The sequence below is a fragment of the Lutjanus erythropterus genome, chromosome 14, assembly GCF_056507025.1.
Source record: "Lutjanus erythropterus isolate fLutEry1 chromosome 14, fLutEry1.hap2, whole genome shotgun sequence".
NCBI lineage: Eukaryota > Metazoa > Chordata > Actinopteri > Lutjaniformes > Lutjanidae > Lutjanus > Lutjanus erythropterus.
Window position 1 is genome coordinate 26,177,856 of NC_139330.1, and position 13,444 is coordinate 26,191,299.

Consider the following 13,444-nt stretch of genomic DNA (forward strand, 5'->3'; position numbering starts at 1 on the left):
TATCACCGATCAGACTATTTAGAAGGAATATTGGCTGTTAGTGACTGCGGCAGACCGATTGGAACACCCATACCAAAAATCATTAATTCTGTAGCTCACTGTCACTAAAAAATATTTTGTGCTTTTGATAATGACTAAACCAGTATTGATCCAGATCCAAAAATAGTCACAAACAAGCTCCTTATCATTTTCCAGTCTTTCTAGATGCTTTTTTTTTGGCCAACTTCTCCAATTTTTCACCTGACACTGTGTTGTTGCCATTTGCCACCCACCACATGTCACATTCAATTCAATGTTAAACACTGAACAAGCTCAGAGGTGTGAACTATACTGTGTCGATAACTGATCAGTTTTTACTGATAAAGTTTACATTGAGGAGGGTAAGCCGTACATCTGTTGACCATCATTCAGCTGAATCATTGTGTCTCATTTTTGTTGTTGTTTCTGTATTTCTCTTCACTGTGATTGGCTCTCTGTCTCTGTTTTGATTTGTGTGCTCTGATTGCTTCTTTGTCTGTCCGTTATTAACAAGTGGCTCGACAAGTCTGCAGTCTGTAAGGCAAAACGGATAAAGTCTCTGTGAATACAGTGCTGGTTTTTCTGATTTATTGAATCATTTTTAAGACATTACAGCTGGGTTACACCAAGATTCATTTTTAAACCCAATTAAATGATGGTTCAACTTAATTCTGTTACGGCAAACTTTAATACTAGCTTAAGAGAAAAAGATTATATTTGTGCTTCTCCTTTAACCTCAGTTTAGTTTTTTCTCTAAACTTAGTTAATATTTAACATTAAACTCTAATTTAAAATGTGATCCAGTATTAATTTTAAACTTTCACTCGAAAGTTGTTAAGTTACAACTCTAACTTAAAATAATCAAGTTCATCAAAGAAAGCTAAGGGACAGAGCTAACCCACTGGAGTTTTATGATGTGTCTCTTCTTTCTTTGACTGTAGCTGATCCGTTCAAACAGTCTGCCAGTTGCTGCCAGGCAGCTTCTTTTTTTCCTTACTGTGCTGCTGTCCGTTTTTTAATCTTCTGTAATTTGGCCATATTGATCCATTAATTCAGCCAGCAAATTTATCTCAAATGATAGGAAATTAGATCTTCTCTTGCCGAGCCACCATGATGAGGCTAAATATGCTAGCGGTAATTAACTTTATAGCTAATTAGAAAGCAAAATAATGTTTTATTAAGGAACAGAGCAGCCAAAAGTTGATGGTTTCCCCCGTCTTTTATATTTCATGTGTCCCAAAAGCACTCAAACTGTTTTTTTAGTTGTAATTTGGGTAAGCAAGCATCTTCATATTAACCAAAGCCTGTTTCATCAATAAACTTAGATTTACTAAGCTGAGATTAGTTTTTAATTGTATAACATTGTACTAATTTTAAGCCTAGTTTTGTGAAATAAAAGTAAGAATTAATCTTTGATTAAATTAATCATTTTTTTTGGTGGAACTCAGTTTGAGAGGCGTTTACCTAAAATTGTGGTCTTGCTTGATTCAAATGAGAAAAGCTCAAAGACTCAAAACACTAAAAATACTTTGACACTTTTTCACTGTCAGCTCTACTACTCTCAGAGACTTTATAAATGCCCCATCTGTAGTTGTTCGTATCACCTCTAGTTTCACTTTGTATGTAGTGCTTAACCTTTGGAAATAGTTCTCTTGTCTGTTTCAGTGTCAGGCTATGGTTATACTTGTCATTTTATCTCAGGGTTTCTTTTAATATCTGATCACTCCATAAAATAACAGATAATACAAACTAGATTTTAATAGAGGCACTTCTTTGAAACTGGCAGTAAGAATTTTCCGATTTTATTTTATTATATGATCTTATGAAATCTGTCCTGTATGATCAATGCAAAAACTGCTTTGAAATGGCAAGTTAAACCATAGCCTCAGTGGTGAAATGTTGACAAATGTGAATATTGTTTTCAGTGCAATTCTTGGTTGTAATAAACATTAGTTGTTAGTCTATTTTATGAGTGTTTGTCTTCTCATTCTTCAGTAAATCAAGCACTATCATGAGGCCGAAGGTCCCACCTCCGCTTCCTCCCAAGGTACAAACAATCACAGGCATCAATCAGCTAGATTCAGTAATTTATCATTTATAGATTGATGTAAAAGTTCATTTTAGTCTTATTTTGTCACATGGTTGTTTTAGATTTTAAAGGATTTTACTGTCCAGAACATAAGAAATGAGCTGACGCTTTGTTCTTTGTATTTCCCTCCAGCCCAAGTCCATCTGCTCGTCCCAACCACAGCAGCAACAACAAAAACATGACGATAGCCAATCACACAGCGAGGACGACGGAGGAGGGGGAGGGACCATCAAGCGCTGTCCAGTCCCAGAGACGCCGAGCCCCGCCAAGCCCTCCAACGTCCCCCCACGTCCCCCGCCCCCGAAGCTGCCGCCCCACCGCCGCAGTAGCCTAGGTAACGAGAGCCCCAAACGCACGGACGTCGAAAACTCTGCCCCAGAGGATGATGGGAGCTTTAGGCATTTCTGGGAGTGGCTCCACACGCCTCACACAGAGGAGGAGCTGGAGGAGGCGTGGGAGGTGCTGAAGGAGGTGAAAGAGGAGCAGGAAAAAGAGGAGGAAAAGGAAGAGAGTAAGAGCAGCCACTTGATAGATCGGTAGTGTCCACAGACCCCATCCTCCCCTCCGATTGGTTGTGTGGTCTCCCATTAGTCAGTCCACGTAGTCTGATTTCTTTGTTCCATGAGTCCATTAATAACAGTCCTTCAAATTCTTTTGTTTGTAGCTCCTTCCGTCCATCAGCTCCTGCTCAGTATCAGTGTTTGTCATTTTTTTTTTGTGAAGTCTGATTGGTTGTTTAACCCAATCAATCAAAAGCTAGTAGTCTGCTACCACTGCCCCTCGCTTCGTAGGAGGAAGAAGGAAGAGGAGAAAACATCGTCCTGGCTCATCAGAACTCAGGCAACAACATATGATAGTGATATGAAGGCATCAGGAATGAAGTCTGATATCTATCTTTCAGTTTGAATACTAGTATACACAGACATCCCTGCTCCCGTGTCTTCTAATAATATTGTTTCTCTGTTTTTGATTTGTTTTATTTTGATTAAATTTGGTATTTCCTGTTCCTGTTAGCAGCTTTTTAAATGTTAATTCAAAAAAGTAACTCCAGACATTAAAAACAGTCACATCAAGGCATTGATTCAAACAGTTGTTTGTCTTGGATGGTAACAGACCAGCACATGAGAGATAGAAACTGAACAGGAACAGAAACAAACTCTTGTAACCAAACCAAGGAATACACAAAATATCCAGTATGATTGGAGTACTTGGATATTCCCTGTATTATTATAATGTCTACATCACGCCAAAAGATCTTTTAGTTTATATTTTCATTACTTCCACTGGTGGAAAACTTCATTCTATAAAAGCCACAATTCTGTAAAGTCTACCTTGGAACTAAAAGTCTGCTTGATCACTAAATTGACTACGAGAAGGTTGGGTTCATATAACGAGTTGGCTGTTATTTGGCAGATCTCTTTTGTGGAGAATTTAAAAATTGGTTGTGTTTGAGAAATGTACACCAAGTATTTGGATACTGTAAATTGAAGTAACTTTGGTCAGTGGGATCACATAGATTAACATTAACGTTAAATTCAGGGATACACAATGTTGGATTTCCTCTGATATTCCAATATTTTTCAACTTGTTTCAGCAGGTTGCTGATACTGGCAGATGCAGACATAAAATTCAATGTACAAATACAACAAAAACACAAATTTCTCATTATGATTGCACATTGCAGACATACTGGCATCACGTGTGCATAAAGCACCATCTTATCAGTGATACTGATAGAAGTATTTGCTTTGGGTCAATACCAGTATTTAATTTTAAAGCCTTTATCAGCTGATCACATGCCAATACTATTGTGCATCCCTACATTAAATACATGAAAAAACATTGAATTAGAAATATGCAGTTATGGTGGAATGGTTCTGTAAGCCTTTAGCAAGCACACATCAGTGGAGTTGCACTGTGTGTGTGTGCATATGTGTGTGAGTGTTGTTTTCCCATGACAGGAAATATTTTTATCCATAGCCCCAGATACAAGCTATTGCAAAAAAAGATATTTTAGCATTTTATCAGCCAACTCAAACCTTCTTAAGAGAACAGGGTGTGAAGATTTGTTGGTTACTTGCCAGAGAGTTTGAGTGGTAGACAAACCTACTGGTCATAAATGACCAGTATTGATCACTATCTACTATTTAGCAGGTTATATGTGGTGCATTAACACCTTCCTGTGCTCATGACTATATTTGATCCTCTGTATTCTTCCTGCTAGTCTGCTCCCTCCTTCCCTCCCTCTCTGCTCCCAGTAGTTTGTTTCTTATATGTCGTCAGTCCTGCAGATTCGACTGCACTCATTGAAACCAACTATAAGTGTCAGTGTGCAGCTTAGTCTATTTATGTTTTGTTGCTCACTTTTTTCCACCAACACGCAGCTGCATATTCACACACTCACCTTGTCTCTTGTTTCTCTATCACACTCTGAGTTGTGTATCTGTTGTTGTAGGAAATGGGCTGAACTCTCCTCACACTGGAGACAGGGACAGTCCAGCAGACAGGCAGTCCACTATGCCCCCTAGTGTCCCCATACGGAAAGAGAAGAAGGACGTTCCGGTAAGTGGGCTTGACTCCACACCTCCAGAGATCTTTGAGGAAAATTTAAAAAAAATTGTTTTCAGTGAAACCATTACTAAAACTGTTAATAACAGACATAATGGGCCAGTTTCACAAACACAGACTTTGACTCTGGCTTAGATATGACAGAGAGTCAGACTTTAGATAGATGTCTAAATTCATCCGTTGCACCAAGCAGTTATGAATTCTGGGTAAAGACCTTTATTAGAACAAAAGAATGACCGATGGAGTGACCGCATCCAGCCACTCAGCTCTGTTCACCCCAGCAGAAAATATGTCTTTTGGAGGAATTCAACAGCTACAAGGACATTTTACGTGGAAAATTTAGCGAAGACTGTAACAGTATGAAAAAAAAGACGTAAAAAATATAGTACAAGATGCAAAGAAATTATTACTCTCTCCATAATAATGCTAGCAAACCACAAATTATAAGCCATGTTTTCCTCTTTTTTTGTTGTTGGTGGCAAGTTAGAAATGAATGGTCTTAACTTGCAAAAGACTAATCCTTGAGCAGAAGACTGGTCACAACACTATAGACTAGTCTAAATCTAGTCCAGTCTTTGTGAATCCAACCCAGTGTTGCAAAATGCATACATCAGACCAGCAATAAGTCATTGAAGCCCACTTGTCAAGGCCACACCCCCTTTTGGGGGAAAGATTGCAGTTTCACATAATGCGAGAAACAGGAAATTGCTGAAAAGCTGCTATGTTGCATATTATAAACAAATAAAAGCACAAATCCATCTCAGTCTCTGTTCTCCCATTCTACCTGGAAAGGAAGGGGATCCCAAAAGGCAAAAAACGATAATTCTTTTTTTTTTGGAAGCTGTGTTTATACCCTTTTGATGACAAAAAATATGAATTAGTTTCTGTCATTTAAATTATGCTGAACCTTCAGTTTCATTTATTCTCTGCTTGTCAAATTGTGACACTGTATTTAAGATTTACCAGGATCATTCATATGCCAGTGCTGACTAACTGTATGCGTGTTTTCTTCTGTCTGTTCTAGAAACCAATCAGTAACGGCCTCCCCCCTACACCCAAGGTCCATGTAAGTAACAGCCTCTTTCTGCTCTACTTAAGAAAACAGTTACTGTGAATGGTGTCGTGCAGAGAAACACAAATTTTTGTATGGGAAATCTGTAGGAGTCTTTGTTGCATTTCACTCTATTTTTTACTCTATAGCAACACTCATAGGAGAAAAAAAAACACTGTGTCTGAGCATCATATTTTGTATGCAGAGCTCATCATTTGCATCATATTTCTTCATCTCCTCCTCATGTTTGCAGATGGGTGCGTGTTTCTCCAAGGTGTTCAACGGCTGTCCTTTGAAGATCCACTGTGCCACTTCCTGGATCAATCCGGACACCAGAGGTAATGACGTATGGCGTCATGAGTGTGTCATTAGTTACATCCTAAACCAAACTGTCCTGCTTCCTGAGGTAATTTTTTTTGTGTTGTCTTGTGTGAGCTGCTGCTTTTCTCTAAAAAGTGACCAAATGTTTTTTTTTTTTTTGTTGTGTTTCAGACCAGTATTTGATATTCGGAGCTGAAGAGGGAATCTACACATTAAACCTTAATGAACTGCACGAGACCTCGATGGAGCAGGTGAGACTGGAGATGCTGCATTAAATAAAGTAGTAATATACTTTATGAAATGTGGGTTGGTTAAAAAAGTCAAACATTTATTCAACCTTTGAAACTGCTTCATAATGCTCATTCACTGCACCTGTCTCTACCTTGTATCTGTCTGCAGCTCTTTCCTCGGCGGTGTACTTGGCTATATGTCATGAACAACTGTCTTCTTTCCATATCTGGTGAGCTATAACATGTCGGTGTGATGGGATCATTTGGATGTTGAATATACGATTATTCATTCTTCACTTTTGGCATCGTCTTTTCTGATCTCTCTCTTTTTTTTAACCTCTTCTGTTTTCTTCCGCTCCAGGAAAAGCCTCTCAGCTGTACTCCCATAGTCTCACTGGTCTGTTCGAACAGGCCAGGCAGTTACAGAAGTTACCAGTAGCCATTCCCACACACAAGCTGCCTGATAAGATCATTCCCAGGTAACTCTCCGAACAGGAGGTTAAACTTTTGACCAACTGAACTGTAATCCTGCATATCTGTCGTCAGTCACATGAGATTTAAATAACTTCCAGTGAAAACAGAACAGTTTGAATCATTGGTGCATCTGGTTTTTTTTTTTGAGGGATACTGATTTCTTTGTTTTTCTGTTTATAGGAAGTTTGCTGTGTCCAATAAAATTCCAGACACTAAAGGGTGCCAAAAGTGCTGCGTAGGTGAGTTTTAGTGAAGAAGGATTTTCATATTTTGTCACTAGTCGTACTGCTCAATTTGTGGCTCTGCAGTGCTGCAAGACTGACTTTCTTAAATTGTGATCAAATATGGCCTTTGACGCCTATCTACATAAAAAAGTGGCATGTTAATCTGTTTATTATCCCATAGAAACATTAGAGTTAGTGCATAATGTTTTTTACAAGCTGAAACCATTATAATTGTTGACGAAAAACTGGTTTTGTTTCCGTGCAGTTCGTAACCCGTACACAGGCCATAAGTACCTGTGTGGAGCCTTTCAGTCTAGTGTCATGCTGTTGGAGTGGGTGGAGTCCATGCAGAAGTTCATGCTCATCAAGGTCAGTGTTTGCTCTTTAAAACTGCTCCTTTGAGTATAAACATGAGACACAAGCCTGGTCTAGTATCAAAGCTTTTCTGAGATTATAAAGTTCAAGCTCTAAAATGATTAAAAAGGCAGTCTTCAAATATAGTTCTCAGCTGCACTGTCAGTACTTCTACTTCCTACTCCAAACTCAAGTACTCTCTCCCAGCCCTGGTTTTTAGGAGATCGTGATACAGATGAACTTTCATCTTCTTTAAATATTACACTATTGCAAGATTTCTGTCAAAAGCATGACAGTCTCTTGCAGAACACTCTGTTAACTTCCTGTCTTTTTGTCAATAGTCTTGTGTCCTCTGAGATAACAGAGGCAACTTCTCTTTCTTACCTACTGTCTCCTCATCTACTGGACAGAACATCGACTTCCCGTTGCCGTGTCCGTTGGAGGTCTTTGAGATGTTGGTGGTCCCGGAGCAGACCTACCCTCTGATCTGTGTGGCGGTCAGTAAAGGCACCGAACTCAACCAGGTGGTCCGGTTCGGCACCGTCAACCCCAACTCTACCTCCTCCTGGTTCACAGAAGCAGGTGAGAACAGTGAGACCGGCTGTGTTGTGTGAATGCAGCAACACTTGATTTGCTCTGAGATGTTCCAGATGTTGTGTGGCGGCCAAACTAAGTGCTCTGCTGTCATCTTTCCCTCTGCAGACACACCACAGACGTGTGTGATCCATGTCACTCAACTAGAGAGAGACACTATCCTAGTCTGCCTCGACAGTGAGTACCATGAAAATGTTTTGACACGTCTGTCCATCAGCACTGTGCAGCTTCCACTACCTCAATCTTTTGCAGTTGATATTACAAGAAATTCATTCTTCCGTTCTCCGTCTCTCCCTCTTTCTCTCTGCAGGGTGTATAAAGATAGTGAACCTCCAGGGAAGGTTGAAATCCAGCAGGAAGTTGTCAGCTGAGCTCACCTTCAACTTCCAGATCGAATCCACGGGTAAAGAGAAATAAATAGCAAAAATATAAGTCATGACATGAATATGGAGGCAGAGTGATTCAGGGGCATGAACTGAAAGAATGAGCAATATTTCTCATAATTATATGTAATTGAATCTTGTAGAATATTCTAGTGGATTTATACAATACAAGCTCGTTTGTGTATCATAATGACAATCTTTGTTATTGTTTACCCTCGTTTCTTTCCAGTTTGTCTCCAAGACAGTGTCCTGGCCTTCTGGAGGCATGGCATGCAGGGGCGGAGTTTCAAGACCAATGAGGTGAGATCAGTACTGAGCCATCTGTGTGTGTGTTTGTGCCCAGTTAAGAAGAAAACACACAGTTAAAGTGACCTTTGTACCATGTGCAGATGTTCACTTTTAGGTAACATAGCAGGATGTTATTTAATCTCAGACTGAAATAGGATTGTGATTATCATCATGTTGCTGCTGAATTCCCAAAACATGGATATTTTTTTTTTACTTAGTTTTTATTTTAGTTTCAGCAACTTATCTAACTCACAATTTTCCTGCTGTATGTACAAGGCTTATTGATAATTTAACAAAGTGACTTTAAAAAAAAAAAAAAAACTTTATTTCATCTTGAGGTATTTATGGTTTGAATAGAACAAAAGTATAAATGATAAAAAATGGTAAAAATACAAAAGATAAATAGAAGAAAAGAAAAAGGGGGAAGGTGGAAGTCAGAATATCAGATTTGATCAGTAATCCAACAATTTCATACATGTGGACTGATTTGTCCTGGCGAGCTCTGACCTTGACTTTGCACTTCTCCGCCTGCTTTTCTCTTTTCATCATTTATTCATCAGATCACCCAGGAGATCTCTGACAGCACACGCATCTTCAGACTACTGGGCTCAGACAGGTGAGAACCCCCCCCCCCACACACACACACACACACACACTCCTCCTTACTTCATACACACACACACTTAGTTCGCTGTTAACATGCTCTCTGATGTCTCACCACTGAAGACGTGCTGACTGTAGAGATCCAGAGGCCGAGGACGCAAGCCTCGTTCTGCGCAGGTACACTCACTGCTCGCTGGTTACTGCCAGCTGAAAATTCTGCCTCTTTCTGTCGGGACTTTCATGGTCTGCTTGACACCGGATGTGACTGATCAGGAGCTTTAAGACTGTCCAAGAGGAGGAGAGAGTGTGTCTTACAGGAGACAGCAAAGATTTGGATGGATTTTACCTGTTAAGTCGTGACAATAAAGACACAAAAATCATCTTTGTCTAATCTGCTGCTGGCCATTTTAAGCCTATATTTTCCTCAATCTATCATCTCTCATGATAAATACCCAACTGCATGTTCTTTAAAAAACTCAGAGTAAACTATAATGGTTACACATATTGACAGCAGTATTTTCTGTAGCGTAATAAACATCACGTTTTAGGGTAATGTAGAATTCGTTAAAATGACGACAAAACATTTTATTTCAACATTTTTAACAAATTTGCTCCAAGAACCATCATAGAAATTAGTCACTACCCTACAGGAAAGGGATGGAAATGAGCTTATCTAAAACATAATAGCATATAGAAACATACAGCTTAATGTAATATGTGTAGTGATATAATAATATAATACCTCCAGCAGGTGTTTTGTTCTGTTTACTTCTTCTCCAAATGTGGCCTGCGTTTTGTGTATGTAGCTGCGGTGGTTGCTTCCGCTGCTACTTTTTGACATTCTTGTGTATTTTCTTTAAATTGGTTAAAAAAAAACAAAAAAACTTTGCCATTTGATTTAAGTAAGGGTACTTTGTGTCAAAATTTGAGAGGTAACAAATTATAGATGCAAATTCTTCAATTCTTTATTAATTACTTGTAGTTTAATGTAGGCAAATTAATAGCACTCGAGACCACTTACAAAGTTACTTTGACAGAGACAATGATAGTTGCAATCAAGATGCATCTACAAGTATGCAAAAAAAAAAGTAACAACATAACTGTAACATGCATGCTGTCAATATGACTGAAACAGGTAAAAAAATGACCACATTTTCTTTGCCTTTTGTGTAAATTATTTAAAAAAACATTTTAAATGAAAATACAAACACTTTTTAAGAAATATGGGATGCCAGTAGCTCTGTATTTTTTTTATTCAACAGTATTTTTGCACGTTTTGCACAAGAATTTGAAAACTGACGGTCTTAGCAGTTCTAGTGTTGAATTAAGGGCAGTAAATGTTGCCAGTAATTATTGAACTACCAATAACGTTGTGTAGACTGGGTAATTTTGGTGTCTGTTGTCCCATTACTGAGCAGCTGAGTCCCTCTGAGTGATGATGTGCGAGTGTGTGAGCCTTTGGGTCCCTGTTAAAACAGTATTAACAGCTTTCTTCCAGTTTTCCTCAGGTCAGGTTATGATCAGAACAAGTCACCTCCCTCTGCTGCTTCTTTCCAAATAACAGAGCTTTTACAGGGCTGGACCATATCCTGCGTGGGTTGCTGGCTGTCTGTACATATTACTACAGTAAATTCTGGGCTTTTATTGTGACTTAACGCTTCATATTCATCAGGGTATTTTATTTATGTCAGAAAAACTAATACCTGGGTTCTGCTTAAGTCTGGGATTAACAGGCGGAATAAAGGCTGATTAATGCTTTACCTTCCCTTGAAACTAAACTGGATGTTGTGTGTGTTTCTGCCTTTGACTGTGTGTGTGTGTTTGTCTTGCAGGGTGGTGGTGCTGGAGAGCAGGCCTACAGACAACCCTACAGCCCACAGCAACCTCTACATCCTGGCAGGCCACGAAAACAGCTACTGAGACGCACGCACACAGACTCACACGCACATAAACACACTTCTCTAAAACAGCCTACCACTAATGCAAACAAGGGAGTGAGCAACCGGGAGACACACTCAGCCCTCAACCCCCACTGCTAACCCACCCACCCAACCTCCTGTCGGCTGGGAGATGAGCCGTTCGTGGGTGCAGAATGTGGATTCCTAGTTGCAGACATTTAAAACGCACCGCAGTGTTACATGTGTATTAGTTAAGCGTGTTGTAGTCAGGTCGTGGAGCCGTTTCTGACAGAGCGAGGGTTTAAAAAACTGGCGATCTAAGGCCGGTTTGGGTTGAGATTGTCAGGGAATCTCTTCTCTGCACCTTTCGAGAGTGAATTCAACCCAGAATCCCGCCTAATACCATCCCACCTCCCAGTGTGCGTACTGCACACTGGGAAAACAGCACCCAGCACAGAAGTCTGACTTCAACACTACTTCTACTACTAGTTCTACACATACTACTACTACTACTGCTACTGCTATTTGCGCTAAAGCTTCACAGAAGAGCCATCTTGCACAGAAAACCTTCATTGTCCTTTCCTCTTTCCTTTTCTCCCCTTTTTTTAACTACACCTTTATTTATTGTGGCATGATGTAACTTTAACAACCAGGATGGCTTTCCTGTTTTATTTGTTTTGTTTTTTTTTTAAAAAAAAAGGATAAAAAAAAAAGAGAAAATAGACTAATTAGCTTTGCCACCTCTGCTAGCATCGAATTCCAGTACCCATCACCACACCACACAAGTGCTTAATTGACCTCTATTTAATTGTTGTAAATATAAATGTAGTATTTTTTTGACAGAGACGAACACTAAAAAGACTGGTCATGTAGATAGGCGTGTGTATAGTTGCTCTGTACAACTGTGGAGACAAACAGAGACAGACAGACAGGCGTGGAGGAGTGGCAGGAGCTGTAAATTCACTTCCTGGTTCCCCGATCATGTGACAAGGGTCTGGAAGCACAGAACCCCCCTGCAGTCTCCCCAGGTGGACAGCTCTAGTAATCGGATATTACTCTAATAGCAATCTGGAGCTCAGGATTGGACTGAGTGAACACAGGAAGCAGCACTGATTGGTCATTTTTCATTTTGCATGCGTCACCATCGAAAACCTCCTGCTCGTTTGCACCATAGCAACAGTCGTCAGGGCAGCAGACGTTACAAATTCTTTTTAAGTTTGTTTCTCCTGTTTTGACGAAATCCTTTTCATTTTTTTAAATGCTGTTTTAATCAGAAAACTTTGTTCTTTTTTTTTTTCGTTTTTTTTTTTTTATTGAACCACTGGTGTTAAAAATTTGCACAGAGAAAAAGGTATTTGACAAGCAAATGTGATGTCATTATAATATATGACCTTGTGTGTATGCACAGTGTGTGTGTGTGTGTGTGTGTGTGTATGTGTGTGTGCATAGACATAGATTATGCACATACAAGTGCATCATGTACAGATCTGGTCTTTAACAGGTGACAGTTGTGTTTCTGCTTGAGGCCACTTGAAAAGAGCAAAACAAGACAAAGACTGGATTTATACAGAAGGAAAAAAATCATTTATATTTATGCAGTAAACCTGGTATATATACTGTATATTAGCTGTTAGCATCAGCTCTAGCATTAAATTCAACTTCTGTGGAATTCCACGTGGGTGGAGTTGGAGAAAACACCTCCCATGTGGTGCTCCTAAGAGAATAAAACAAACGCTAAGAATCATTTCAAGATGCTGCTTGAAAATGATCTGTCAAACTAGGAAACGATCACATTTAGACCAGATAAAACGTATGTTCTGCACAGAGTAAAACAAAAAGTCCAAGGACCAACTCCCACTGTTAGCTAGCTTCTGTTCTACTAGCTTCCAAAACTCGATTAATATAACAGATATCTGGTGTATTTAGATTTTGAGCTAGCATAATAGTAGATAACCATGTTTCAGCTTCTTCATAAGGAACCATTAATGTCTAAAACACTGAGCAGTGACTTCTAGCAGAAGAGAAGCTAGTGAAGAAGTGGGGCGTGAAATAAAATTTTAAATTTCTGTGCAGTTCCAAATGTTTTATTCACTTTAGTCATTATCGGAGACATTTTAACTTGAGCTGTCATCGCTGTAACTTTTTTAAAGGCCGACATCTGTACGAGGAGTCACACTACATGCATGTCTATGTGCCCTGTATGGTGTGTAGGAGAGTCTACATGTGGCAGTACAGTACCAGTCTTTGCAAGCTGTGACACTAGAGGTCGCTTCAGAGGACGTGAACACTAGTTTAGCTGAACCTAAATGAGACACCATCGCTACAACGCAACTCAGACAGAGCTGAAAC

General features: G+C 39.4%; 1 protein-coding gene across 12 annotated transcripts in view; it reads left to right on the top strand.

Moving 5' to 3' along the window:
• LOC146315653 (mitogen-activated protein kinase kinase kinase kinase 3-like) overlaps nucleotides 1–12,880 on the top strand; it is a 50,244-nt gene extending 37,364 nt beyond the window's left edge. For 6 of the 12 annotated variants that reach the window (XM_084736649.1, XM_084736654.1, XM_084736651.1 and 3 more), the window contains 17 exons: nucleotides 2,014–2,065; nucleotides 2,240–2,618; nucleotides 4,563–4,669; nucleotides 5,700–5,741; nucleotides 5,980–6,064; nucleotides 6,219–6,298; nucleotides 6,447–6,507; nucleotides 6,639–6,756; nucleotides 6,932–6,990; nucleotides 7,241–7,344; nucleotides 7,740–7,911; nucleotides 8,032–8,100; nucleotides 8,234–8,326; nucleotides 8,536–8,606; nucleotides 9,155–9,210; nucleotides 9,321–9,374; nucleotides 11,030–12,880. In XM_084736649.1, coding sequence (XP_084592775.1) covers nucleotides 2,014–2,065; nucleotides 2,240–2,618; nucleotides 4,563–4,669; nucleotides 5,700–5,741; nucleotides 5,980–6,064; nucleotides 6,219–6,298; nucleotides 6,447–6,507; nucleotides 6,639–6,756; nucleotides 6,932–6,990; nucleotides 7,241–7,344; nucleotides 7,740–7,911; nucleotides 8,032–8,100; nucleotides 8,234–8,326; nucleotides 8,536–8,606; nucleotides 9,155–9,210; nucleotides 9,321–9,374; nucleotides 11,030–11,117 — 1,690 coding nt within the window. In that variant the 3' untranslated portion in view covers nucleotides 11,118–12,880. The remainder of the gene's footprint in view (nucleotides 1–2,013; nucleotides 2,066–2,239; nucleotides 2,619–4,562; nucleotides 4,670–5,699; nucleotides 5,742–5,979; nucleotides 6,065–6,218; nucleotides 6,299–6,446; nucleotides 6,508–6,638; nucleotides 6,757–6,931; nucleotides 6,991–7,240; nucleotides 7,345–7,739; nucleotides 7,912–8,031; nucleotides 8,101–8,233; nucleotides 8,327–8,535; nucleotides 8,607–9,154; nucleotides 9,211–9,320; nucleotides 9,375–11,029) is intronic. The other 6 variants (XM_084736659.1, XM_084736660.1, XM_084736661.1 and 3 more) reach the window with 3 other exon arrangements.
• Nucleotides 12,881–13,444: the final 564 nt, after the last annotated feature.